The sequence below is a fragment of the Aythya marila genome (assembly GCF_965140915.1).
Source record: "Aythya marila genome assembly, chromosome: 3".
In the NCBI taxonomy this organism is placed as follows: domain Eukaryota; kingdom Metazoa; phylum Chordata; class Aves; order Anseriformes; family Anatidae; genus Aythya; species Aythya marila.
In genome coordinates, this window is record NC_139044.1 from 9,470,330 (window position 1) to 9,496,668 (window position 26,339).

At 39.0% G+C, this 26,339-nt stretch overlaps 1 protein-coding gene across 3 annotated transcripts in view; it reads left to right on the top strand.

The window, feature by feature from the left end:
* The first annotated feature begins 4,150 nt into the window (after positions 1-4,150).
* The window catches only part of PPP3R1 (protein phosphatase 3 regulatory subunit B, alpha), a 37,611-nt gene continuing 15,422 nt past the window's right edge, over positions 4,151-26,339 (top strand). Inside the window, exons 1-3 of one of the 3 annotated variants that reach the window (XM_082756233.1) lie at positions 4,151-4,400; positions 25,075-25,219; positions 25,324-25,348. Coding sequence is in view for 1 of the 3 variants with exons in the window: in XM_082756232.1 (XP_082612358.1) it covers positions 4,398-4,400 (3 nt within the window). In the remaining 2 variants the exon portion in view is untranslated. Of the gene's footprint in view, positions 4,401-25,074; positions 25,220-25,314; positions 25,349-26,339 lie in introns of those variants that run through there. The other 2 variants (XM_082756232.1, XM_082756234.1) reach the window with 2 other exon arrangements.

Below are 26,339 nucleotides of genomic sequence, written 5' to 3' on the forward strand. Positions count from 1 at the left end.
ATCTTTAAAACCCAGTTACGATTAAAGAAAAAAAAATACACTCAGTGATTTTCAAACTGTGACTTCAACTTCTCATGAGCCGTTAATTACCACTAAGAGCTCAAAGGGATACCTAAAGAAATAATCCTACTCTCGGGATATTTAATTCCACAACACCTTGGGCAGCAAGATGCACAGATCAGAAATATTCACTGTTTTAGTAAGCGCGCATGCTCAAGACGACTTCACATCCAAGGCAGTTCTAGCAATTTGAAATCTACTGTCCTGCAGTGCTGCAAAATGACCCAACAGGTTACCAAAAATCACCCTTATCAACCCACAACTTCCCAAAGATTCCGTGCCTTTCACCTTGCTCCCAGTTTTAAGACAAGTCCCCTTCTTAATTTTCTAGGTAAAGAGAACAGTGTTCCCCTGTGTCCCCAACCCTTTTATTTGGCCATTTTTTTTCTATTGTACCATACTTGATCTGAGAAGTATTATCTTCCTCTCCTCCCAAATCTTGGCAATTTATATACGCTCTCACAAATATGCAAGAAAATAAGGGCAGACTCCTTTTGATTTCTTTCAACTGAAAAGACAGATGTAGGTGTAAGAGAAATACAGCGAGAGAGGTACTTTATCTTTCCACCTATTTGTCAGTTCCAGTCAGTATTATATCTTTAGACTTGCTTATTATTCTACCCGTTATTACAAATGGAAGGAGATGAATAAATATGGTGCATCAGTTTTACAGACTTAACAATTCAGGATCTGCAGCACCAGGGCAATTCAAACATGCTGAGAAAGGGTAGCTTTCATTTCTGCCTAAACAGCCTTCCTCTTTTGCTGATAAAATATAGCCCTCCCCCCAACCCCTGGTAGCTAAAAGTACGTTCCCTCGAAGTCAGGTCATAAAAGGTAGCTTCCCTTTTTACCTTCTAGAGCATTAAAGAAGAATAATAATTTATTTTAAAACAAAACACCACTGGAGCCAATAAGAACATACAGATGCCTAAAAATGGCATATTTTCAAGCTTTACTGCACTGTCCCAAGAGTTTACCTGCTTTGCTGGGAAAAGCTGCTTATGGCCTTTTAAGGGTCAGGACAGAAGATTATTTAATTAGGTGGCAGCCCTAACCCTGGGTTAGCAGAGAGAAGAATGCTCCATACAAAATACATCCTGTGACATCTACAAGTAACGAATATTTTTATGAAGTCCAGCACAAGGCAAGATAAAGGACATGCTAAAACGATCAAAGATACATATATATATGTATATTTATTTTTTTTCAAAATTAGATAGATGAAGCACCACAAACAGCACTTTAAAAGCATGCTATGAAAAGAACTGCAGCTAGAGTCCAGTCACATAAGCAGGGGTATGGAAATTGTTATCCAGCCCAAATTTTCTCCAGGTCAAGCACCATGCAAACCACATCATTACTGTTTACGACACTGAAGAACCTAAACAGGTACCGAGTTAACTTACTTCTTTATTTATCTGAAACTAAAACAGCTTTCCATCCCATGGAAACACATCTTATCCTAGTTTGAATGGTTGTAATTATTCTGCAAAGGAGCTTTATTAAAAACCAGAAAGTGAGAAAATACAGCATTGCCTGGAACTTACTCTAAAAATACATTTGAATATTGCTATTTGCAAGAATGCATTAATGTTGTCTGCATTTCTGAGTAGTAAAGTGTTAAATGCAAGTCACGGCTTTCTACAGATTGTTAGCTACGCTCTAACAAATGCCATCTTGCATTTTTAACATCTTTAAGAAGCCAGATATAAAGGAAAAGTAATTTTGACACGTCGAGACAACAGAAAAAAAAAAAAAAAAGAATTAAAAATTAATTAGCATGTCTTTGTACTGCATCTAGAGGTTCAAAATTGCTAGCAACAACCTAACTGCATAGCAAGATAAAAATTATATTTTCATAAGCTCTTGGCTGTCTCTACTCAAAACCTAAAAAGGTAACAATTAAGGTATTGTATTCCTCAATTCTGTTTTAGTCCCATTACTTTATGCAATAAAAATTCTAGTCATTTCCAACTTCAGTTAGCTGATTTTACTCCATACTTGCATCTGCTAGATAAGGCCACACTGACAGAGATGTAAGCAGCAAGGCTGTTTGACATCAGAATTTATTTTTCTTTTGGAGTTCTTAAACTTTTATTATTACTAGTTTTGTCTAGCTTTCCATAAAAGTCTAAGATTTTTTTTATTTTTAGACATCCTAACAACTAGATCTATTTATTTATTTATTTATTTTTCCCAGGAGAATGGTTATCCTACACACCTTTATCTGTCTGAGGAGAGGCAGGAACTTCCCCACCTGGATCAGACCATTTCACACTGTGCAACCTCTCACTGTAGCAAGGCTTAGGTTCTTATCACCAAGGCCTTTTCTCTGGTTTTCCTATTAACTTAAAGCTTATAAGTTATGCACTACTGTTTGTTTTGCTTTCTTTTGGTGCAAATTACTTTTTGTTTGATGCCATTTAGTTTCGCTCATTGCCATGTTGTTCATTTCCTCATCTTTGTTATGTTTTTTCTCTGCAATGTCCCTAGCTTACTCTTTATTCTTTTATTTATTATTTATTAAGCTTCTAGAACAAGCTTTTGTACAGGAGATTCCCTGTTCCTCTTCGTATTTACGCATTAGCATTTTAAGATTCTAGGTTTGTCCAGGAACTTTTAAGGTAATGTTTGCTAGCCTTTGACCAGCTCAAACTCTCACAAACACGGCAACAGTGATGAGGCAGTCAGTTCCTTTTCCATAAAGCTAAAGAAAGAGGAAATTACTATTTTAGACTGGGAAGCTCAAGCTCAGCTATGATCCAAATAAATCAGCCTGGTTTTAAACTAATAATCCAGTTTCACCTTTCCCCACAAGTAACGTTGCCATTCACCTCAAAGTTGGCAAGATTGATTTGCCTTTCCCTGGCAAGGCATCTAGTTATTGTGAGCCAAATATCAAATGCCTGAAAAACAACATCAACGTGGTACTGAATCTACTCTTTGGCAGTATTAACGCAGTAATATTTTATATGTAATTATTATTTTCACATCACCACTTCATTTGTCACAGTGCTATGCACTGTTATGGTGCTCCAAAATAAACACATTCAACACTGCGAGCCCAGAGAGAAGAGCAAAAGCAGCAATGAGAATGTAAAATCCACCCATCCTTATTTGCTATTTCACATTACCCTTCACAGAGGTTTTTAAAGGCATCCTCTGGCCTACTTGAAACTTCACAATATAGATAGATCATTCCCTGAGGGTCAGCCTTACTTACACAAGTAGTTACATTGCCCTAAATCTTGCCTCAGAGGTGTTATTAAACCTCTTTTATCTTAGTTTGCATTCAACAGCATCAGACATTTTATTTTGTAAATTATCCAGGATACAAAGCCTAACTACTGGTAAGGAAACCACAGATAGATATGTAAACACTTCAGATTTACCTCATCAAAGCACATCTCTGTTAATTCGGTCTAAGTACCTATTAGTGTTACAGAAACACAATTCACTAAAAACCTGTTAAATAAGGAGCACCTCTTGCAACGTTTATGCTAAAACTTGAGGAAGGCAACAGCCAGAAAATGAGGAGGCTCCAATTAGGAAGGCCTACCTGAGGCTATGTCCCTGCCTGGTTTTCCATGGAGAGAAGTACAACATATTTTAATCTTTAAGCTAGGGCAGCGAGGGCCCTGACAAGGAGGTTTACACAGCAGCTGATGGGGATGAATCTCCATTGAGGTGTGTGGTGTTGGTACAAAGCACAACTGCAAAGCCTTGCAGAGCACCTGAGCAGATCGACAGGGCCGCTCCCTGAGCGAGGGGCTTCATGGAGCACGCTCAAGCCCATCCTGTGGCAACACCCAACCAGCGAAGCTTCCTTACAGTGTGGCAACCTTTCACTTGGACTCCCCACTACCAGCTTTTCATTTATGTGTGTGTATGTAGGTAACAGATACATTTAACTTCATTTTATTTATTTTATTTGCGGGGAGGGGAGAACCCAGCGCAGCACCTCCCCGCCCTCTCAGCCCGGCCGCCATTTTGTGCTCCCCTCCCGCCGCGGCCGCCATGTCGGCGCCCCGCCCCGTTCCCCGTTCCCCGCTCCCCGGCGCGGTGCCCGGATGTGGGAGGCGCCGCCCCCGCCGCCGAGCCTCAGCGCCGCTCGCCCCCGCCCTCGCTCTCCCTCCTCTCCTCTCTCTTCTCCGCTCCGCTCCTCTCCCTGCGCCGCCGTTGCGGGTCAGCGCCAGCCGCTGCCGCAGTGAGGGGGCAGCGGGAGCCGGCAGCGGGCCCGGCGGCGACGCCGAACAGGCTGACAGCGAGGCCGGGGCTCGGCGGATTCGCGACCGCAGGGGGGGGGAAGCAGCGCCTGACGCCCAGCCGCCGCCATGGTGAGGAGCCGAGCCCCCCGCTGCCGCCCCGGCGGAATATTCCAGGCTGCGTGTGAGGGGGGCGGCGGTCGGGGAAGAGGGGGGGATAAAGGGGGGCGACGGCGGCCGCTGCCCTGCCTCCGAGCCGGCTCCTCCGCCCCCAAGCCATCCACGTCCTCCGCCGGGCTTCCCCCTTCCTCCCCTCCCTCCTTCCCCGGGGGCGGGCGCGGCCCCCCCGCCGCCGCCCACAGCCGCCGCCTCGCCCCCGCTGTGGGGCTCAGCCCTTCCCTCAGCCCCCCTCAGCCCCGGGGTCCCTCTCCCTTTCCCCTCACCACCACCGCCACCCACCCCGGGTCTCCCCTCAGCCCCCGGGGTGCTGTGGGGGTGCTGCTGCAGCCCCCGAGGCCGCCCCCTCGTTGCTGCGGCGGCGTTTTGCTGCTCGTGTGGAGGGCGGAGAGCTCCCGGAGCACGTAGCCCATGGCAGGAGCCGGGCGATTTTATAATGTCCACGGGGATTTATTATTTTTTTTTTTTTAGCTTAAAAATGCGAGAGGCAGGGGGTGTTGGGAGCCTGCGGGTGAGGGAAATGTAGGGTGTTCCTGTGTGTGTGTGTGTTGAGCTGCTCTGCTGTTCTTATTTTTATTATTATTATTATTAATAATAATCATGGCGATTTAAATTTCCCTTTTACTGCCGTAAAATTAATCCAGAGATACAGTATGGAGTCCTGTAGTATTTTACGTCGACACTAGGGGTGTCTCCTGCTTGCCACCACTGCCAAGAAATCAACGCCCTTTTTTTTAATAAACATCTATCCTAGCCTAAATTATCCGGTACCCTGGCTTCAGGAAGACTCTGGCAATATTTTGGGTTTTTATAACTGGAGAAATACAGATGGTTTAAGCTTTTCCATTCTGACCTCTTAAAGAGCGAAGCCAGCTGTTTATCACCATTTCACATGAGACCTCACAGGGCCTAGGAGCCAGAAATGGGTTTCCTTTTCTTTTTAAGCAGGGGGTTGCAGCCTCTGCTTTTAAAAAATAAAACTGTAGCCAAAACTGATGTGGCATACTCTTTGCACGTACGCTTCAATGTCTTTTAGATGTGCATTTGAATAAATATTTTGAAACATGCAGAGGTTGGGTTTATTTTCAGTTGTGGACTAAAGCAATGTATTTAACGAATGCCTTTACACACTCTTAGAATAATATAAGGCTGAGAAAAGAAGGTTTGTATTCTGAGAGCAAGAATCAGTGAGATTGAGCCTTGGAAAAAAAAAGTTATGATTAGAAATTATGCCATAGTTGCAGCAATGCTAGTACTGCTGTGAATGTACAGATGAATGGTGATAATGTGCTACACAGTGGTTGGGTTCGTACTGCAATTAGTTGGGTCTTTTGTGAAAATTCTGCTCTCGAAGAGTTGTCTGATGAGACATGCCGACATGCATGAAAGGAAAGAAAATGTTACTCGATGGTGATGTCCATGTGTGTATCGGTGACCTGTAACGAAACTAACTTTCATATATCATTAATTTTATTTTTTTCCCTTTGTTTTGCCTCAGCTGAAGATACATTAGCATCTTTTGCTGGCATAACCATGCTGGTTATTACTTTGACTTCTTGAACAGTGTTTCTATATGATCAATTACCACGTGTAAATACAGATGCGTGAAAAAGGTGTTCTGAATGTTATCTCCACCAGTAAAGCTGTTTCATTGCTACAGTAAGCAGTAACAACAAGTGGAAGGTTTTGACCACAGCTGTATCAGTACATTGTTTGACAGCACCTGATCTTAGGTACCTTGTAAAAATCATGCTAAAAGTAAACAGTTAAATGATGGTTTGTTTCTTCTTTCAAATACATATTAAGTTGCCATTCTTTCTACTGTTGTTACCTGTGGATGTTTGCACTGAAGGAGTTCACTTTTAATGACAAAATAGAGTAGATCTTGTTTCAACTGTTAATTACAATAGAGCAGCCCTTTTTTGCAGTTTGGAGTAACTTTTCTTTTGTGTTCTTGCAGGACCAGGGAGCTGAGAGTTCTAGTGAAGAACAAGAGGTGAACATATTGTTGTGTTCATAGTAGGTAGCTTAAGATAAACATCTAGTAAGTAAAAGAACATAGCTCTGGATGTTTTGGGATAGCCAGTTCTAAAATAATAACCTATCAAGCAGAGAGTATAATATGATGCATTACGTAATTCTAGAAGTAATACAGATGAGCTGTTTATGTCAGAGTTGGCTTAGAAAATACTACTCATAGCAAGACTTACTAGAAAAAGGTAAATAGCGCAGATGTTAATAAACAATCTTGGATTTGGTTAAATGTTTTGTTGGGACCATCTGTATTCTCGTAGGTCCTCGTTCGTATCTAGCTCTTGAGCTTTATACTTGTAGGACGGAAAAGACAAATGCACTGAAGTCACCCAAACCATGTTACATAATGCACACATCTTTTTAGCAAGCCGAGAGAGTCTTTGGAAAATTGAGGAGACCAGTTTAAATTTGGACACTGCTGGTGCTAGACTCTTCTTCGAAGTTGTGACTCACTTGAGTAGTGGTGCTTCTGGCACTTGAGCATTTTCTCCAGATGAAGCGATTCATTCACAGGCTGATCTAGAACAGGGTTTTTAATTTATGGAATCCAAGAACCACCAAAACTCTTATTTTTCTGAAATGAAACAAACATAAATACACCAGAAGACCAAGTTGTGTCTTTCTTTACTACTTATCAGTAAAGGTACTAAATAAGTTCTTGAAGAAAAAACAGCTACTCTGCTGCCAAATCGCAATTTGACTGCTATCATTACAAGCATTTGGATAGTCGTTTGAGTTTTGTAATCATTCTATCTGTGCCTGAGTACAGACATGAATGGTAGGAACAGAGAGGCCATCAAGCAATCCCTCTGTTGTGTTGGACTTGCTGGTGGTCTACTACCACAGGTAGAATAATAGTCTAGGATTCAAGATGGGAAACTCACGTGTAGGTCTTAAGAAAAAAGTATGTGGTAGGCTTATTTAAGCCACTTCGATAAACAGAGGAATTTGTTGTGGCAGTAAATGTTCAGGGGCTGCCTTTTGAGGCTGATTGGAATATTTGAGTTCACTTAGCTTTGTGATCTGCTAAGGAAGAGACTGTTGATTGAGGAAAGAGACTTTTAAAAAATAATTATAATATTCCAGTGGAATCAAAGTGGAATTCTGTCTTTCTGTGGTGCAAGGTGCTAACTTTTAAATCTAAGATTTAAATCTTTAAATACTCCCTAGGAGGGAAAATGGAGTAGTTTAAGGGAAAATGATGTGTGATGGGCATGCCTCAGGAGCTTTATTCATCTTCTAAGGTACCAGACCTAGCACTAATGCTTTAAGGGAGTGAGATGAATAACACATAAATTAGGATTTTTACTGGTATGTTAAAGATGGGGCTGCCTTTTGCCCATCGGTGCTGCAGGAACAGGCAGTGTCAGTAATCTGGTATTTCTGGGGAAACAAATAAGGCAGGTATGTGCATTTTAATGCTAAACTGTTCTTCAGTCTGCTTCTGCCTCATTGTTTCTTCATTTTTTATGTCATGTAGACATACAAAAAGTTGCTGAGGTGTAGCCAGACTAAGAAATATTTATGAATTTTTGTTGCTGTAATAATACGTGCTGTTAAGAAAAAGAAAATTAATCTAGCAGTGAAGATTTTGCATCTTTCCTCTAGTTGGGTATTACAGCAGTACCTATCTGGCAGCATCATAGACAGAAGAGATTTTTTAGCTGTAGGTATGCTTTATAGTGTTCTGCTACTGTAATTCTTAAGTTGCACTTGCGTGAGATTTTTCAACATTACTTTGATTTCCCTGCTGGTAAAAGAATTCCTTTCCTACCCTTTTTTTTACGGCCTGCGATTCTTGAAGTTTTGTTAAAGAAAATTGTATCCTTTCCTAAATTGTAAGTCTGAATGGTGATTTGACTGAGCATGAAGCTGTTAAGACCTTAATTTAGTTATAGGAAATGGTGACCAAAAGTTGTGTTCATGGAAGACTTTTTTTTTTTTTTTTTTTTTTTTTGCAATTTGAGATAATGTATGATTTCTTGAAAGCCGTTTGCTCTTGATTTTCTTGCCCCTTCTTTTTCCTCCCAAGCCTGTTCTCCCTGCTCTGGGTAGTATCTTTTGTAAATTGCTAATAGGGGGAAAAATTATGCTGCACTGTTACTTGTTGTTAACCAGCCAATTCGTTTAGCAACACATCTCCCTATTTTTCCATCTTTTCTTTCATCTGGCTTACATTTTTTTCTTCTCCTCCTAAACTTGATTATTCCTGTGTGTTCCTTACAGAAGGACCACAGAGGCAAAGGGAGCTGTTTGTTCCCGTGCTTCCTACATGCTTGTTCTTTCCCAGAATCATAAGCAGAAATAGGGAAGGTGCTACTGTACAAAGGCCTTGTCACGATCAAACTCCTCTGCTTCTGGAGGAGCAAGTACTGGAAGGATGGGGGAGTAAAGATTGGAGTGATGGGAAAGGGATGATGAGAGGCATGGATCTACATCAGAAGAGAGGAGGGAAAAGTGCTTGCACTTAAAGGGTAAGCAGCTGGAACCTTCTGTGCAGCGTATCGCAAGAAAATAAGTATCTTGTTTTACTTGCGTGTAAGTCTGGTAATTAAAACAGAAAAAAAGTTGGAACTCCTTACTTCTGGAAACTGTAAGAATTTTATTGGCTGACTTGATTGTATAAATTACTTACACATGTTCTTTCTTTCCCAAAGACCGTAAGAGCTTATCTTGCAGTGCTGTCACGAAGCTGGTAAATATTGCCCTTGTTCTACAAATGCAAAAGGTTGAGGTAACAGCCGGGTAATAACTTATCCAAGGCCCTTCTTGTCATTTAGAAGTTAACAGTAATATGTGATCTGGGAAGTGGATAATGTGTTTGTAGTTCTGAAAAAAATGCTAAGTCTAAATCAAATGAACTGCTCAGAAGTTGAAGTCTTGGGGCTGGTGGATTGGTTTGCGTGCAGTCCTGAGGAATCTTGCAGTACGTTGTCCGGTTGGTTTAAGGCATTTGGCATTCACTGTACCTGAAATTTTGGTCATATGCTTCAAGTGTCTTTGTAACCTTGTGTTAGCCATTTTCTTTTAGAGATTAGACTTGGAAATGCACCTTTTATATCCAGTGGAAGCTATTCAGTTGCCTAGATGTCCATGGCCTAAAGTAATCTTAACACCAGCTGTTTGAGAAAAGATCTGCTGCAAAGATTGCTTTGCTGTGGTGAATGAAGAGGGACAGACTTGGATATGGACCAACATCTTTTAATCTGGCATAGATAGATATTTTAGTATATGAGTTCAAGTATTCTGGGGACATTTTCACTGATGTTTCCCTAGATTAATTCTCAGTGAGCTTAAATGACTTGACATTCACAATTTCATAATGATTTAAGTACCGGGCTAGAAGCATTATATACTGCTCTGACATACAATGTAACTAGATTCTTTTGGTCACCATGTGAAACCTTATTTCCTTAGTAATTCTGAATATCAAGATAAGTTTAACCAGAGTTAAACTGTGGCTTGTCTTCCTGTTCAGATGTTATATACAAGTTGAATGGCGAAAGTCTGTGCAGTGTTTAGAGTGGGAGGTGGAGGGGGTGTTCGGGTCTTTTTAAGAATAAAACCCACATCTTTCAAGGGAAGTCACTTCGGGGGTGAAAGTTCTTTTAAACAAATTGGGAAAAATATTGGTGACATTTAAAATAGCTTTCAAAATGCATAACTAGAAAATTTTAGTTTGGTGCCGAACTTTATTAGGCCTCTTGCACATACAGGAAGGCCATAAAAATGTTTCGTGTTGCTTTTAGATTGTACCTAGCAGAGCCACAAGCACTTTTTTTATTATAACTGCTTGAGAAAACTACATAGGTGCTGCAAAGAGGCTGGAGACTGTATCTGGCTTGCTTGTGATTTCACAACTGGTTGAGCCTGCTATTGATACTCTATTCCACAAGTAGTGAACAGCCCCCAGTTATAGAAATAGTAATTCTTACCTATGTTAAGAAGTCTCAGAAGTCATTTAGATGCTTTGGATTAAAGAACAGCATTGCTCAGGAAGTGCCAATGAAAATCTTGGCTTCCAAGCTGTAAACAGGTTATGGCAGCTAATACTCAGGTGAATATTTGTGAAGTCTGTGTTGATGGACATTTTTAAGCAAACTGTTAAGGCAAAGAACCGGAACTCCCCCAGTAAGCTGATATTGTGTCTATTTTGAAAAGCTTATGTAGCCAGCTTGAAGTTCACGAGCACTTTATATCATTGCCAAAGTTAGTTAAAGTAGGAATTAACAAACGGCTTCCCACAGTTTTAGCTGAAGAACTTCAGAGAGAGTTTGGGGGAGCATGGGGATGGAAGGGGTGAAGGGGTGGGATGGGATAGGAAAACAGATAGAAAGCCCAGAAATGAAAACCAGGGATAATGTGTTTCTGGAAAGAAACCAGGCTACTGGAAAAGTGGAATTCAGCTGTGATGTGCACAAGAATATGATCTTAGTTCCCCAGCTTTTAAAGATGATCCTTTCTTCCTTCAATATGTCTATGACAAATACAGAGGCTTCTTACTGTTTATTTTAAGTAGCTGGAAACCTTGGGAAGGAAAACCTCTGCTACAGTATTTGTACCTTTTCTGTCTTCTTACGTCTTTTCATATGTCGTCTTGTGAACAGCTTCTCTGCATTTATCAGGTGTTTTGTTTTCTTCATAATAGGTAGTAAAAGCCAGAACAACTGTTGTTCCACTGCTGACTGGATAGGTTTTGAATAGCATCACTGAAGCTGACACAAGTCACCTGAAGTCCCTCAGCTCAATGATACTGTGGTTAGCAGAGAGAACTTCAAAAGGAACATTTTGGAAACAAATTCCGTGGGGTTGAAACAAACTGCATGATACAACTTCAGCCCCTTGAATTTACAAAGAATAACTCCTCATACTTGGTAGGCATGATGACTGAACAGCTTTTTCAGTGTTGTAATGAAACTTTCAGTGTGTAATGATGTTCCCTTGGGGAACTTTAATTCAGTATTGGGTCACTGCCTAACAAGCTTAACACCTTGGTGTCTGAGCAGTAATGGGTCAGTTTTGTTGGTAACGCTGGAAGGACACTTTGCAGATTTCACAGATCAAAGCTTGATTATATGTAGCCTGTTAAATTTTAAACAGCAAAAAGAAAAAAGCCATGTGAATTAAATAGACTTGATTTCTATGATTGACTTCAGTTGATTATATTGGCACTCCAATCACTGTATTAGACAGGGGTATCTGATAAAAATCTGTTCCTTATATGGATTAGGGTTTATAGTGCCAGCAGTTTTCCCTGCTTGGGAAGGCAAAGTGTTTTACTCAGAACACGAAGTTTGATTCTTCTAATAATGAAACGGATTAAAGCATTTGCATGGGATGTTGTTATATTTCATACAGTGTATTGAAAAATCAAGTTAATGACAAAAGTAATTTATAAAACTTGAAAGTTTAGTAAGTTAAATCTTCTGTAGTTGTGAGCATTGGAGTGCAGTTCTCATGTTAAAACTGAGTTGCTGGAGCTCAGCTGTGAAAAGCTTTCTTTTGAGAGGCCTGAGTTAGCTTGAAGGTGGTCAGATTCCATTTACTGATGAGAAAGCAAAAGGTCATCTGAGTAAAAGGGACTAAAATTGACAGGATGTAGCAGATGATGTTTTTTAAAATGTCAGTGTTGTATATAGTGGCAGCGCTGGATTGTTTTCTTAATATTAAAGATTCCAGGAGAATTTGGAAGAGTTGGTCTGAGCAAGAGATTTTTAGCAGTGGCTTTATTCTGGGTTCTTTCTCAGGGGTATTGTTTAACATCTGTGCTGTTGTTTGTTTTGTAAAGTCAATTAATCCATGTTTCCCAACATCTCTCAAACAGCACTGAAAACACTCATTTTAAAATTAGAAGTGTTTTATCACATGCCTCCATTAAGGCTTGCAAGCAGTAAACTTCAGAAAGCATAGCCTAGAAGAGAGAAGATGGGAAGCAGCAGAAAGACAGTAGTTTGTGGTTCTGTGGGTAAATTGTGTATGCGTGCACAGTTGTGTCAGTCTTCGGGGGATGGATGCAATTATTTGTGCTGTGCTTTGGACTAGGATGACTAGATTCTTGATTGTGAGCCTCCAGAGCAACTGGTAATTATTACTGGAAGTCACTGGGGCTCTGCAGGGGTGCGTCTACTTGGCTTATTTTGGGAGACTGTGGACCCTATAAATAGCAGTAAATTTTTAATGCTGCTTTGTGTGTACTTTCATGCTTGCTTTTATGTGCGTTTACAACTTAATGTTTACAAATCTTTTTTGGGACGGCTGTTTTTAATCTTACTGCTAGTTACAATTAATGGGCTTTGATTTCAGAGAGGTTGAAGGAATCTTTTCTTTACCAGGTGCTATGAATCATTACAAAAATGCAAGCTAAAAGTAATTTAGACTTGTGGATAATTCTTCAAACATCTGACATATCCATCATTGTTTATAAACTACCAAAACACGGTTTGAATTCTCATCCAATCTGTTGAGTACCCTCATTTTATTAGCTTGTAGTAAAGGTGCTACATGTCTGTATTTGCTACTGAATGGTAAATATTTGCATTTCCTTGTATAAAAACGTGAAACAAGTCAGTCACTGCCCTGAGGAACATAACCTAAAATATTCCTTCTAATTGTGCTCAAATATTATATCACATAACTAACTCTTGAATGGATATCACCTCTCCATTATGATACGAAAAAATCAGTATTTCATCCATCATTCGGGTCAAACAACAAAAACTGTGTCAGGCTTTGAAGTGTTCCTTAGCTGTGAAAACCTTAATTGAAAGTAGTGTGGTGTTCTTGTGTCTTACTATTTTTCAGTTTGCATTCCTTTGATCTGAAAGACTAATAATCATAATTGTAAGACTTTGGAAATACGCAATGCATCTTTTTCAGAAAATAAATTCTTAATTTGCTGGAGCAGCAGTACTAGAAATTCTGCAGATTCCCTTAGAAGGTGAGATGGTAATGCGCCCAAAGACCTATTTAATGTTTTGTTAAATTCTTGTTATTTTAATTATACTGGTTTTGATTCCTCTGTATTGGATCACTGTCTTGGTAGGGCCTGTTTTCAAACCATGACTCATCTTTATTCTTTACTGAATTAATTCTTCATGCATCCGTGAATGTCATAAACCAAACCAGAGCTTGTTAAAATGTCTCAGTATCTGACAGCTGTAAGTTCTGATGAAGTTATTTTCTTTTTGGAAGGAAGAGCTAAGTATTAAGATGAGTTTTAACTATTAGAGACAGGAATACTGGAATACAGTCTTTTTCAGATATTGTGTATGAGCAACTGTTCTTCTTCAGCACAGTCTGGCTCTCCTTTGGTTTGCGCATCTTGCCCAATTCTGTGTCTTTGCCTCCTTGGTTTCTTTTCTTGTCAGTTCATGAATCAAATCCTGTTTCTTTTCTGTTCTCAGATGCATGTCCTTTACTCAGTTCTTTGTAATGTTCTTCAGCCCTTTTTGTGACAGATTGTGAAGGACGTTCTATTAGTTGTCTACTTTCTCTTATCTTCTTTTGATGTGCACTTTCCATTTTCTCTCTCTCCTTCTGGCCACCCACAAGACTCTCATCTCGTTTCAAACTCAGACTTCCATTTTTCACTCTAAGTGTGGTATCAAACTCTTTGTAAGCTGCTTAAACAAGGATGGCTGATGACAGCATCTATTTCTGCAGCTTGTTCTGTGCTTGTTCGCTACCATTGATTAAGTACTGTGCATTGACCTGTGTGACTTTCCTGAAACTTTGAAGTTCTTGTGCCATAGCCTTTGTGAATTGATGATTCTCTCAAATTTGCACTTAAACCTCCCTGCTCAAGGACACTTGCCTCTTTTAAACTGTTACTAGGCTGTGCTATGCTGTAGAGTTGCATCAGCTTTCTTTTTCTTCTAGGCCCTCTCAGATCCATTTCAGCGTATCTGTGCAACCGGTTCCATAGCTTTAACTTTTGCAGTCAACACAGTACTGGATAAACTCTTGAAATCTAAAAACTTGAAGTGATCTGTTGGTAGACAGATACATTGGTCACGTTGTTTTTCAGTATTTATAACCTATTTACTTGAATAGGGAGTTACATTAAACCGCAATACAAAGTAGAGCCTTTAATACCAAGCAGTGCGCTATTGCAAGATGTAGAAAAATCTGTTATTTTTGTTTGTTATAGAATGTATCTTCGCTATTTTTTTGCTCTCCAAATACAACTTGGAGCAGTACAATAATATGTTATGTCTAAACCACACAAAAAAAACGAAGCCTTTATAGCTGATTTTCTGATACCAGTCTCCCGTCTTCAGTTGCACAGTTCAGATAAGTGTTTATGGCAAGAAAACTTTGTTTTGGGAACAAATAAGTTAATTTATATGTTTGTCTGCTGTCAGAGGATAACATGCTCCACTTAATTTCCAGCTAGGTTCTCATCTTTCATATTTGCCTCAGTCTCGTACGTACCTCAGATAGATCTGATTAGTCACAAGCAGGACTGTAGCCTTTTCTTGCCAAAGTTAGGAAGATTTGTTTTCTCTCCTGGGAGTTCTCTGACTGCTATAGCTCACTTTCTGCTTTTGGAAAATCCTCTGCAAAGAGAAGTATTATTACTCCTTCCTAATGCTTGTAGCTTTGAGTATTAGTGAAAGTGATCTAATGATTAGCAGTTTTCTTGCTGCATGCTTAGAGTTATGGCTTTGTGTTAATATCTGACTTTGGTACAAGCAAACTAAGGTAGTTCAGAAACTTCAGAAGACTGGACCACCGTTAACTGTGCTCACTTTTTTTTGTATTGTCACAAGTCATATTTTTAAGAGGTAGAATTTTTGGTTCTACAGATACTGAAAATGCTTAGCTACAGCTTTTTCAAAATTATTCCAAAAATAAGTTTAAATTTCCAAACATAGTAACAAATAACAGTGATTTCCACGACATACTAGAGCACGTTTAAAAACAATTCAGAGGATCAGAGGATAAAAAACCTGCTTGTACAGCTCTCATTGATCCTGTGACAAGAGTTTGGTTAGAAGTACTATAGGCAATAAAACATTTTATTTTTTTGTTTGTTTTTTTGTTTCTTTTTTTAACTATTTCTGGTAAATTTGGAGGGAGGTATTGAAATACCAGTTAACTTGGCCGAGTTTTTGTTCAGATTGTTCTTGAGGAGCTGTTTGCTAAAGCTCCCTGGCTTTTTCTTGTTTTTATAGTACCTGGAAGTGCTGAGAATTAAATTGGCATAATTGAAAGCAGCCTCATGAGAGCATCTCTATAAAGCAAATTATAGTTCAATATGGCTTTAGGTCAAATTAATATCTTTATAAAAAGTAACTCTTCTGTTCCTATTTTCTATGTAGGTCAGCCAGTGATTAATCCTCAGTTTTGTTGGACCACTCTTTTAAGACTTCGTGTTGGAGAGGAAGTCTCGAACATTGTCAGTTTTCTGGGAGGTTACTTTGTACAAAAACCTTTGTTTCCAGATGTTTACAGAGAAAGGGAGAAGCTGACAGAGCTTTAAGTACCTACTAAATATTTTACCTGCAAAGCAGGTGTTTTGACTCTTCAGTTTTGTTTCATCATTTGACAGGCTGTAAGATGCTAGATAATAGCTTAAGTGCAATCTGTTTTTTATTACTAGCTGAAATTGTGACTTCTATCCTAGTCTGTCCAATTTTTCAGTGATGCTTGTATACTTTGGCCTAATGTTGAATCAAGTCTTGTTTCCTTTGCTGTACAGGTTACTTATTTTTTCCAAATTGGAAGTTGTTATTCTGTCACACAAGCGCATGCAATTTACTGTTTGCAGTTTCTTGATTTTCCTGTGTTCGTAATCACCAATGAAGAGAAAAACATTCCTTTTTATAAGTCAAAGCTTTAAACCAAAGAAGATTATAAATCACTATTAATGGCCAATTTATATCCACTAATTTCCCTAAGAACAAGATCAATGTGCTATGCTTTGTTTTTCTTTTTTGTTATATATTATCCTATGAAGTATAAGTTGTACTTGCTTTGGAAGGGATTTTTTTTTTTGACATATTTGGTGCCTTACTGTCATTTCTTCACCATTAACTGTGAAAATCCTGTGATACTTCAGTCACTTGTGGTCTTCAGTCAGGTATTTTGCTTTCTTCCATGATGTTAATTACAAGCTTCTGCCAACTTTAAATAAACAAATAAATGCCTTCCTTGAGATGCTCTATAAAACTCTTCAGCACAACTTTGTTGTTCATAAAGATCTATGTAGTTTTAAAACGTGTCATTGATACGTCTGTTTCCTTGTAGGCTTCTCTGTGTCTTTTACCTGGCTTTGTACTTGGATTACAACTTTTCTGGTTTGGCAGTGGGGTCTTGCTTTTGTTTTCCCTGGCATGTAGCACAAGGTATCCTTGTGTAAGGGCAGTGTCTTAGAGTGGGTTGGTGGGGCAAGTCCCTTGCGTTTATCTTTTAAGTCCCTGAAGAAGGCTGCTGTGGTCATTGAGTAAATTTCAGTAAAGAGCATTGTGTGTTTGTTTCCTATGTTTCTGTGATAGCATTCCTAAACAGAAAGGATTGTTAGCACAGTTATCTATCACTAGGTTGTTTTTTTTTCCGACTTTGATAATTTCTTCTATCTTCTAGAGTGAGGTGCTGTTTTGGTGCTGTCTTTTTTGGACCCTCTCTCAAGACGTTATGGTGAATGTGTCTGAAAGAGTGGTTAGAGCCAGGCTTCGGAATGTGGGTGTATATCCTCATCTAGAGTATCAGTTTGGAATACAATTAACAATTTTTGGACAGTGCAAATCTGATTTATTTTGTGGTTTGAAAACAGAAGTTGTAACTTGTGAGAAATCATTACTGTTTTTGAGAGCACATCTGGCTTGCCACTAGCAATTGCCTCTGTTTGCCAAGAGTTTTCAAGCCTCCTCGTGGCTTGTATAGTGGTCAACTGGGGAGAACCAGGGACAATCTGCCAAGCTCTTCTGGATCTGGGGCTTGAACTTGAGTGCCTGGAAGGTCTCCACTGTTCCCAGTAAACCTTGTAAGAAGTTTTATGGGTGCAACCAATATGTTAATGTAATCAGAGCAATTAAATTGGCATCTCGTAAACTTCTTATGCCTTATCCAGTAGCTATGGAGGACCAACCTGCCTTACTCCAAAGACTTCCTAAAGTGAACTCTAAATTGCATCAGAACTTTGATGTAGCGACGACAGAACCTTATTGTTCCCCTACAAAAGGTTGAGTTGCTTCAGCATCTTTCTGGGAAAATGTCCTGTCCTTGGCTTTTGGAGGATTCATTATTTATGTACTGAAAATTACAGGCTTTTGAGTTTTTTTTTTGAGACTGATGCAAGCTTTAGAAATGCTAACTCTGCAGTGATTGCAAAGCAGACTGGGTTGTTGCCTCTGAAGAGCAGTAGCTGGAAACTGCCAAAAGTGAAATTGTCTCATAGCTCATAAAGTCACCACTCATGTTCCTCTCAGTATGTTTCTCTCAAGATTCATTTACAGGTCGTGGTACTTAGGTAGGTTTCTGCAATGACAGATCTTGTTCTGTACGGGAGTTTGATTACTCATGCATATCGGGTTTTCATCTTCAAGTAACGAGGATTATTTGTTTCTTTTCTTAATGTAAGGTAGAGGCAGGATTGTACCATACCTTGTTTTAAACACAGCAGTATGTTTGTCTCCAGTGCTGTTAATCATCTCCCTGCTAGACTTCTTGTAAATGCTTCCAGGAAGTTCTTCAGGTAGACCAGAAGACTTAAACATGTCAAAGATACAACAGTTCGGTTATATTAAGTTTAAAGCAACCCAGTTACCTTTTTAGGTTTTTATGTAAACCTGCATAAGAATACATGCGGGGGTAGACACAATAACTGGTGTTACTGATGCTGACTGTACCCTCAGACCTGATGGATCATTTTCACCTGCAGGCTTAGGAAAAGGACTTTGCAGTAGAACTGTTCTGTCACTGATCGTGCTTTCTGCTTCAGTGGTTTTGTGAACTGTTCACTGGCATTTCTGCTGAGTCCTTATAAATTGGTATGTCTTAGGTGACAGGTTTTTTTCTTGGAGGCACCTTTAGATTATCTGCAGATGAGTGTTGTGTGTGCATGTGTAGATACGATTATTTTACCTTTTAAGATCATGAAAGCTTAGATCTTTTTCTGAAAGCTGTGCAGTTGTAATTATATTTAGATTTTAAAAGCTGTGATGTTTATATGAATATAAATCGTAGTCCCTGCTGTAACTGCACAGATTTTCGATTGCTTTTTTGGTCCTGAACACTTCAAATTCAAAGAAAAAAAAAAACACTTTTTTTAAATTTTAATACATATATGCTTTGTTTTTCTATCTTCCCTTTGACACTAATAAAGCAAGAGGGCATGTTAAAGTTAAAGGCTGAACTTCAACTCTGCTCTTGATTCTTTCAGTTTTCCTGTCTGGTCGAGGTTTTGGCAGCAGCAGCTCTCTCGAATATCGGGTTCACTTCTTGCTTCATTGGTCTAGGGCTTCCCTGTGGTATCCTAGAATAGCTACTTGCCTGTGATGGCCTTAAGCCATTAATACCTCATTTTGGAGGAGACCCCTGGGCAGTGTAGGATTTAAAGCATAGCAGAAGTGACTGGCCAACTGCCAGCCAGAGGACAAGTGGCTTCCCTTGAAATGACTGGCAGAGCCCGAGCACAGCCACGGCTGGTGGTGGCTGAGAAGTAAACTGCGGCCTTACCCTGAGACCTGAGCCATCTTCCTGGCCTGCTGCACCTTGGAGTGAGGGGGGTGTGTGGAGGAACCTGATGTACAAGCAAGAGGATAATCTTCTAAAGAATCATCACCTGTTTCATCGTGAACAAATCAAATTAAAAAAAAAAGGTGTCAAAAATAAGTTTTTCATAATACTAATTTTTTAAATGCGTCCAAGTGAACTGTAACACCTCTTTTTGCATTTGTGCAAAGAACAACAATGCCAGAATACTGTAACAGCTTTAACCTGACTTGATCCCTACAGTAATCCCAAATCCAGCAATCCCCTTTGCCTTGGTTCATTATCTCTGATGTCTGCAATTTAAATGCCATGTTCAAGAATTAGGTATTAATCTTTTTTGAATTCCTTTGGTACTGAAGGTCAGAGTGTTTTCTTTAGAGGCAGGATTAATGAATTCTGGCTTTTTTGTAGATAACACATTTTAAACCTGAAATCTTCCAAAGGTAACTCGAAACAAGCTGCATTTTTTCCTAGCAGTGCCCATTTTTGACTGCAAAATGCTCCTACGGTTTTTCTTGATGTTTGCTGTTGGTCAGTGCTCAGATGGGATGCTGAGTTAGCAACAGCTGTGAGACCTGGCTCTTGGAACTTTGTAATTGTTTCAGTTGTATTAAGATGATTAAAAACTGAGAGCAGGAAGTTCAGAGGTTTATCAGAATTCAAGCAGCTAAACTGAAAGTGTTGAGTGAAGTAATACCGCAGCTACAAGGAACGATGGTTATGGTTGTCAGTGGGTATTTGAGAGGTCACAGTTGATGCTGTGGTCTCAGAGTGGAGCCTGTAGCAAATGCAAGAGAATAATCATTTATTTTTTTTTTTTTAATCCCAAATGAAATGCCTGTTTTTTCTCTTTTAGATTCAAGGTGCGTGTGAGGGAGAGAAGATGTTACTGTCTAAGGCATTTAACAATTCAGTTCTTATCTTGGCCCTTAAAAATATATGTAACAGTTTCGTCAACTATTGTAGAATCAATATTTGGAGAATATTTCTGTTTGAGTAAAAAGTAGAGGAGAGCACATTAGCGGTACCTTGGCAAATTTAGAGTTGAAAAATACTTACTTTTCTGCATGAAGATGTGAGCATTATGTGACGGCAGTTTTCAGTTTCTGTTTTTCTTTATTGTGGGATGCATTTGGTTTAGTGTCCTCAACATGAGAAGCTTCAAGAACTTGGGTTGTAGCTGAGTCAAAGAGATGGGAATCATTAGAGAAATTCCTAAATAAAATAAACTTTTGTACTAGAACAAACAGCCTTTCTGTAACTTCTATTTCTCGTGCTATTTTCCTAATAGGCAGCAGTCATAGTTGGGAAAGCAAATGTATCCCAAAAGCACTTGTTGGAGGAACTTAAAAGCAAATGACTGAAGTCTGGTTTTTGTTTTTTTTAACACTTAGGGAACATCCTAAAACTTGATTGGTTTTAAATCCATTCCTTATCTCTGTATCCCTAGGAGACTTTTCCTTTTATGACTTTTCATAGGAACTGCTCGGTACAGAGACTTCTGGTCAATACGTAACTTCATAGTTCATTTCTGTAGATGTAAGTTCTGTAGATTTTTATTTCTGGTTTACTGAAGAATAAGAAACAAATGGTGGATGCTAGTCTGTTTAAAAATATATATATATTTGCTAACAAAATCTTGCAAAATCTTTTTGGTAAAGACTATGTTCTGTTTCTTCCATGACCGATACCATTCTGTGAATTCAATATTGATGGTAACTCCAGCTTTTGTTAATAATCATTAATTTTTTTTAAACTTGGAATTTTACCCGGAGGAGAGCAGGAAAGCACAACTCTTAAGTATCAGATGAATGCCAGAGTGCTTTACTGTCACATTGGGGGTCTGTGCTACTTACTGGGTACCAATACTGCTGCTTTTGTGATTTTCTTTCTTGCCTTTTTTTCCTCCTCCCTAAGTTTATTTTCTGTAATTTCCTGCTTGTCTGGATACCCTGTAAGAATTCCTTGCTTGTACTTCCTTGCTGCTTAATCCCTTCTGTTGCGCGTGTGGATAATCTAAATGCTCACACCAAAGTGTAACGTGGAGGCCGGATCTGACAGTCCAAATGCCAGAAGAGAAATGAGATCGTTGCCAACTTCCAGGTGCTATATTGGACTTCTGGATGGAGAAGGGGCTGGCCATGAAATAGCAGAGGGATTCTTCCACAGCTTTGAGCACAAAAATGAGGGGCGTAAGCAGAGCTGAGGCTCTGAAAATACAAATTCTTGCGGAGGTTCCACAAGGCATGTTCTGAGTTGGGTTCAGCTTGGAAGTAATGCATCCTGAATTTCTGTCCTAGTGTTTTAGTTCCATGAGTTGAGGGTAGTATTTTAGTTCCATAAGTTGCCCCTCAGAAGAGTAACAGGATTTGTGGATGGCCTGGAAAAATAATGTAGGATTGCCAGTGCAGTACCACTAGGTGATACTTCATTTTGGGAACTTACTGGGGCAGGTGTCAGGCATTTTTATGCATTTCTTTAACTCTTTCTGTGGGTCAGAATCTCAAGAATGAGGTTGAGAGTTTGGAGTAAACAGTGAAGCTCACTGCTCTTGAGTTGCTCCAACTTTCATGTATATTTTTAAGACATTTGATTTCTTGTCTTAACTTCTTTTGCATCACAACATCAAACTCAAAATTCTTATTGTTCTAAAAGGACCTTGGGGTAGATTTATTTGTTCAATATTTTTGGAGAAGTGCCGGAGAGCTGCTAATTCTGAGCTTGTGTTTGGGCTCTGCCTGGTGGACTTCTATGGAAAGCAAGTACGTTGCTTTTATATGAAGCAAGTACTGTGTAGCAACGACCGAGCTATGTTAAATGTTAATGTCTACATTTTGGCAGTTAGTCTGCCGTATTATCAGCTCTTAATTTTAGTCATTGTTTTCCGGTAACTATGCTGTGATATCCCAATTTTAAGTAGACTTTTTTTTTTTTTTTACTCTTAATGGCTGCAATGAAAAGCTTAAAAGGTAGCTTAATTACCAAACACAAATGCTGAATTTGCTGGCAGTCTTATCTATGACATTATCACAAGCAAACTCGTAAAGAAGATCAGTAAGATCTTTTTCTTGACTTGTTGGTCTTTCTGGTATTACAGGCTCCACTCAGGCTAAGACACAACTTCTGTATGTTGAGTAACTTGTTTAAAAACAAAACAAAACACAAACCCTCATCCATTGGATTTAAACAAGAAGTATATTTTTGTGGTTTTTGAGTGGGGTGGGTGATGTTCTTGCTGCTTTTTCCAGTTGTACCTTATTCCTGCTTGTCTTGTTCTAAGCCATACTTCTCTGATTTGTTGGGGTGTCTACAGAAACTTTGGGCGTGTCTTTCCTCTGTGCTGTGGTAAGCTCCTTGTAGGTTTTCATTGCTCTCATAAGTCACATATGAAATATACAAATTACAAAAGGTGAGATCTTGCGTGTTTTTCTGACCGTGAATTCAGATACTTGAATATTAGTGTGTCTTGAAGCCTCTAGGGCTTTGTCTGAAACTTATTTTAACAAATATTTAAACCGATGTGGATGTGTGGCATGTTCTTTTCAGGCAAAAGTTCTTGCAGTCTTGGTAAGAAACACCATTTGTCTTAAATTAGCTTGCCAATTTGCTTGTTGGTTGTTAATGGAGAATACAGTGCCAATCTATATGACAGCCAAAATTCAGGTAACATGTTAAATAATGGTCATTATGTTAAAAAACAAACAAACAAACAAAAACTCTTCACCAAGCTGACAATTCATCATTAAAGCTATGAAAATAGCAATATGTGGAAGATGAGCTTGGAGGAGGAAAAATTCTCTGTAAGAGGTAGTAATTTTCATTAATTGTTAATTTAGGTGATATGGAGAATAAGGAGAAAAGATAGAGAAGCACTTTGCTTGTTTGTGAAGGAGGAGTAGTTCTTTGAATGCTGACTACAAGCCTCTGCTGTCTTACCTTACCACTTGCACTTTGCAGAAGAAATAGCAGATCTTGAACAGCTACTCCTGTGCATGTACTTAAATGTTGACCACTCAGCATTTCATTGAATTAATTCTTGACATTTCAGTGAATTCATTTGTTGTCTGGCTGTAGAACCAGAAGCTTTGAAACAACCTAGCTTCTCACCTCTTGCAGGTGTTTGTACTGGTAGGCACTCAAGCTTAACTTTTTGAGGACTTTCTTTTTAGGACTCTTGCTGACATTTAAAATATTTTATAAAAGCAAAAAAAGTATATGGAGGCTGACACTTCACCCTTTGAACATTTGACAAAAAGATGTGCAGACAAGTTGCATACAAACAGATCCAGAAATGTTACTAATGTAGAACAGTTTTGTTGATTTTGTGAAGTGCAGTTTTGCTTTCGTTTGTCCACAGCTTTTTGTCTTTCAGTAAGATGAAGCTGTCATAAACATAATGACCTTAACTAGCCTGCCATGGAGGAGTATGTACAAAACTGATCTTAAGAAGAGAGAATGATTAGTATTTGAAATAGTTGCTGAAGAAAGGAATCAAGAAACATATATTTTTTTAATGGATGATATATGGGAGAAATAAAGACTAAAGGCCATTGGGTTATCCTTAATCAGTAAAAAGCCAGAGCTGCCAAAAGAAGAGAGATTAGTACAGAATATAACTGCAAAGCTCACTTTTTTCTTAAATGAGCAAACTACATGTCATACGAACTTCTGAAATTGCTTCCGTGGTGTGCTTTGATTCATCTTTAGTGAACTGATATTTCTGCAGCATTCAGAATTCGGTCAGCTTTCTTGTTACTAGACTTAGGACTGTTCCTTGATAGGTAATTATTTTGTCTAGGAGTCATGATGTTGCTGGTGGTTAATGAGGAAAGAACTTGCAGGGATTTAAGAGTGTTCAAGAAGGTCTCAGGACTGTTTCAAAAGGAAAAGGATTAGAAAATATCAGTTGTTTTCCAGCCACTTGTTTTAATCGCGTAACTCAAGAGAAAAGAGTTAAACTCGAGCAGCGTGGAAGTAATCCCCAGATGCAGCTAGGGAAAGCACGTTTTACACTAGGTGTAGGTGCCAAATAAAGCTGGTGGGGAGTGTTGATGCTGTACGAGCTGCATTTCTTCAAGAGGCTGCGTCACTCATCTCTAAATGTGCTAATATGGTGTACATGACAGGATACTCGCTTATGTGAGGTATGCTAAATATATATCTGGCAGGAAGTACTAATAATGTAATGTGCTTTTTTAATTGGCAATCTTGGAGTTTTGTCAGAACCTTTTACGCTACACATTACAAGTATCGCTGCATCAGAGAATAAATGACAGCCTCTGTTTGGAGATTTTACAATAACTTCTGTCTTTATAAATGAGTATCACATTAAAATCTTAGAAATAAAGTCAGTGCAGTGTCGATTTGCTGAATAAGGTTTACAATTATAAAATGTGATAACTGTCAACTTTTCTGTTAGCGTGTGGAATCTAATATTTTCCAGCATTCTGTAGAATACTGCCTGGTGTTAAATCTTAACCCTGCATTAAAACCATGCAAATAACAATGTGCACCCATTTTTTTTCCTTTTCTTAAAGGGCTCATTTGATATTTCATGAAGTTCTGTAGCTGTGCTTACTTGCCTGCTTGTTTTAAGTCATTAAGGTGGGTGTTGTTGTAGGCCTTAATCTTACCCACCACCTATCTGTCATTCAACAGCAAGAAAATATTCAACCTATTTTAGCACTTGTGTTTCAGGGCTTATGTTTCACTTCATGCTGTCTGAACACATGCTGATTGCATCTGGAGACAAATAAGGGACATTTCTTTACTGCTTTTCAAAACGCAATGAAAAATGCCAGCTCCCAAGACCAAATCATTAAACTCACCTATGAGGAAAAAGTCTTTGGTACATTGGAAAACCTTTGTGTTTGTCCAGCTCACAGGTGTGTAAACAGGAATCTCAGCCATGGCATGAGTAGGTTGAGCCTCTATTCAACAAAAAAGGGGAATTAAAACATTTTTGAAAATCTAGTGGATTTTTGGATTCTCCTGTGGAAGTGAACACAGCATATCAAAACCAGGTAACTACTTTTTAAAATACCCTATTCAAATACAGCAAATACTGAATAGTCATATGCTTTGCACTGCTGCTCATTAGATTTTTCTTTTTTTTTTTTTTTTGTAGAGATCCAAGTTCCAGTCCTGGATAGGTAAGTATTCCTAACATTTCTTGTTAGCATTAACTATTTCACAGAAAAACTAAACTGAAGTTGAATCACTTTTTTCTCTACTCTCCAAACAATTCCTAGGCTACTTCACGTAGATAACTTGATTATGGCTTAGCATGTGCATCTAGATGTATAGTAAGACTGCTTATAAACATTATACCTCATTAACTGAAGAAAGCTACTCCCATTTCCTTCCCAGTTTTCAGAAGTATTTTATGCTGTTTTAGCCAGATTGATTTCAGTGGCCTGCACTAGAAATTAACTTTGTCCCAACACCTCAGCAAGTATATAAGTTCCCAGAATAGGCTTTTAACGTAGTTCTGATTGTGTATTTGTATGTGTATGTGCACAAGTGCACTGGTTTTAATTCAACTTTTCTCCTTTAATTTGCAGCCTTCCAGTCTGGTGTCTTTTTTGCCTCTTCATGGCCTCGTGTCTTAAGAGCAGCCTAGCTGGATCCCCTGGTTCCTGTTTCTTCTTGTTTCAAAATTCTGTTTTCCCCAATGTTAAATCCTATACCTTTTTATATTCATATACATACACTAGGCTTTTACTGCTTGTTTTGGTCTTCACTGGTTTTCGAAGACTTCAGTTGGGTTCCATCCAAGATTTTCCACGTGGCACCGTTCTCTTTGATTCCCAGCTGCAGTGAAAGAAGTTGCTCTTGCAGAATAAAGAAGTTTCTCTTGCAGAATATCTCAGTCATGGTTTTTAGGTTTAGGGACCTGACTGTTCCCTCCCTGTCAGTTCCTATTCTGCTACTTTGACTTGCTGTAAGTAGACATTGGGGAAGATGTTAAGGCTCTCTTCTGCTACTCTACTTATAAAGCAAGTGTATGAACTTTTTTAAAGAAGTAAGAAGACTTGTGTGTTATGGGGACATACGGGTAGTGAATGTGTGTTCTGGATGCAAAAAAAAAGAAAAAAGCAAACAACACACACAACCCAACACATCTCTTCTCAGACATGTTTA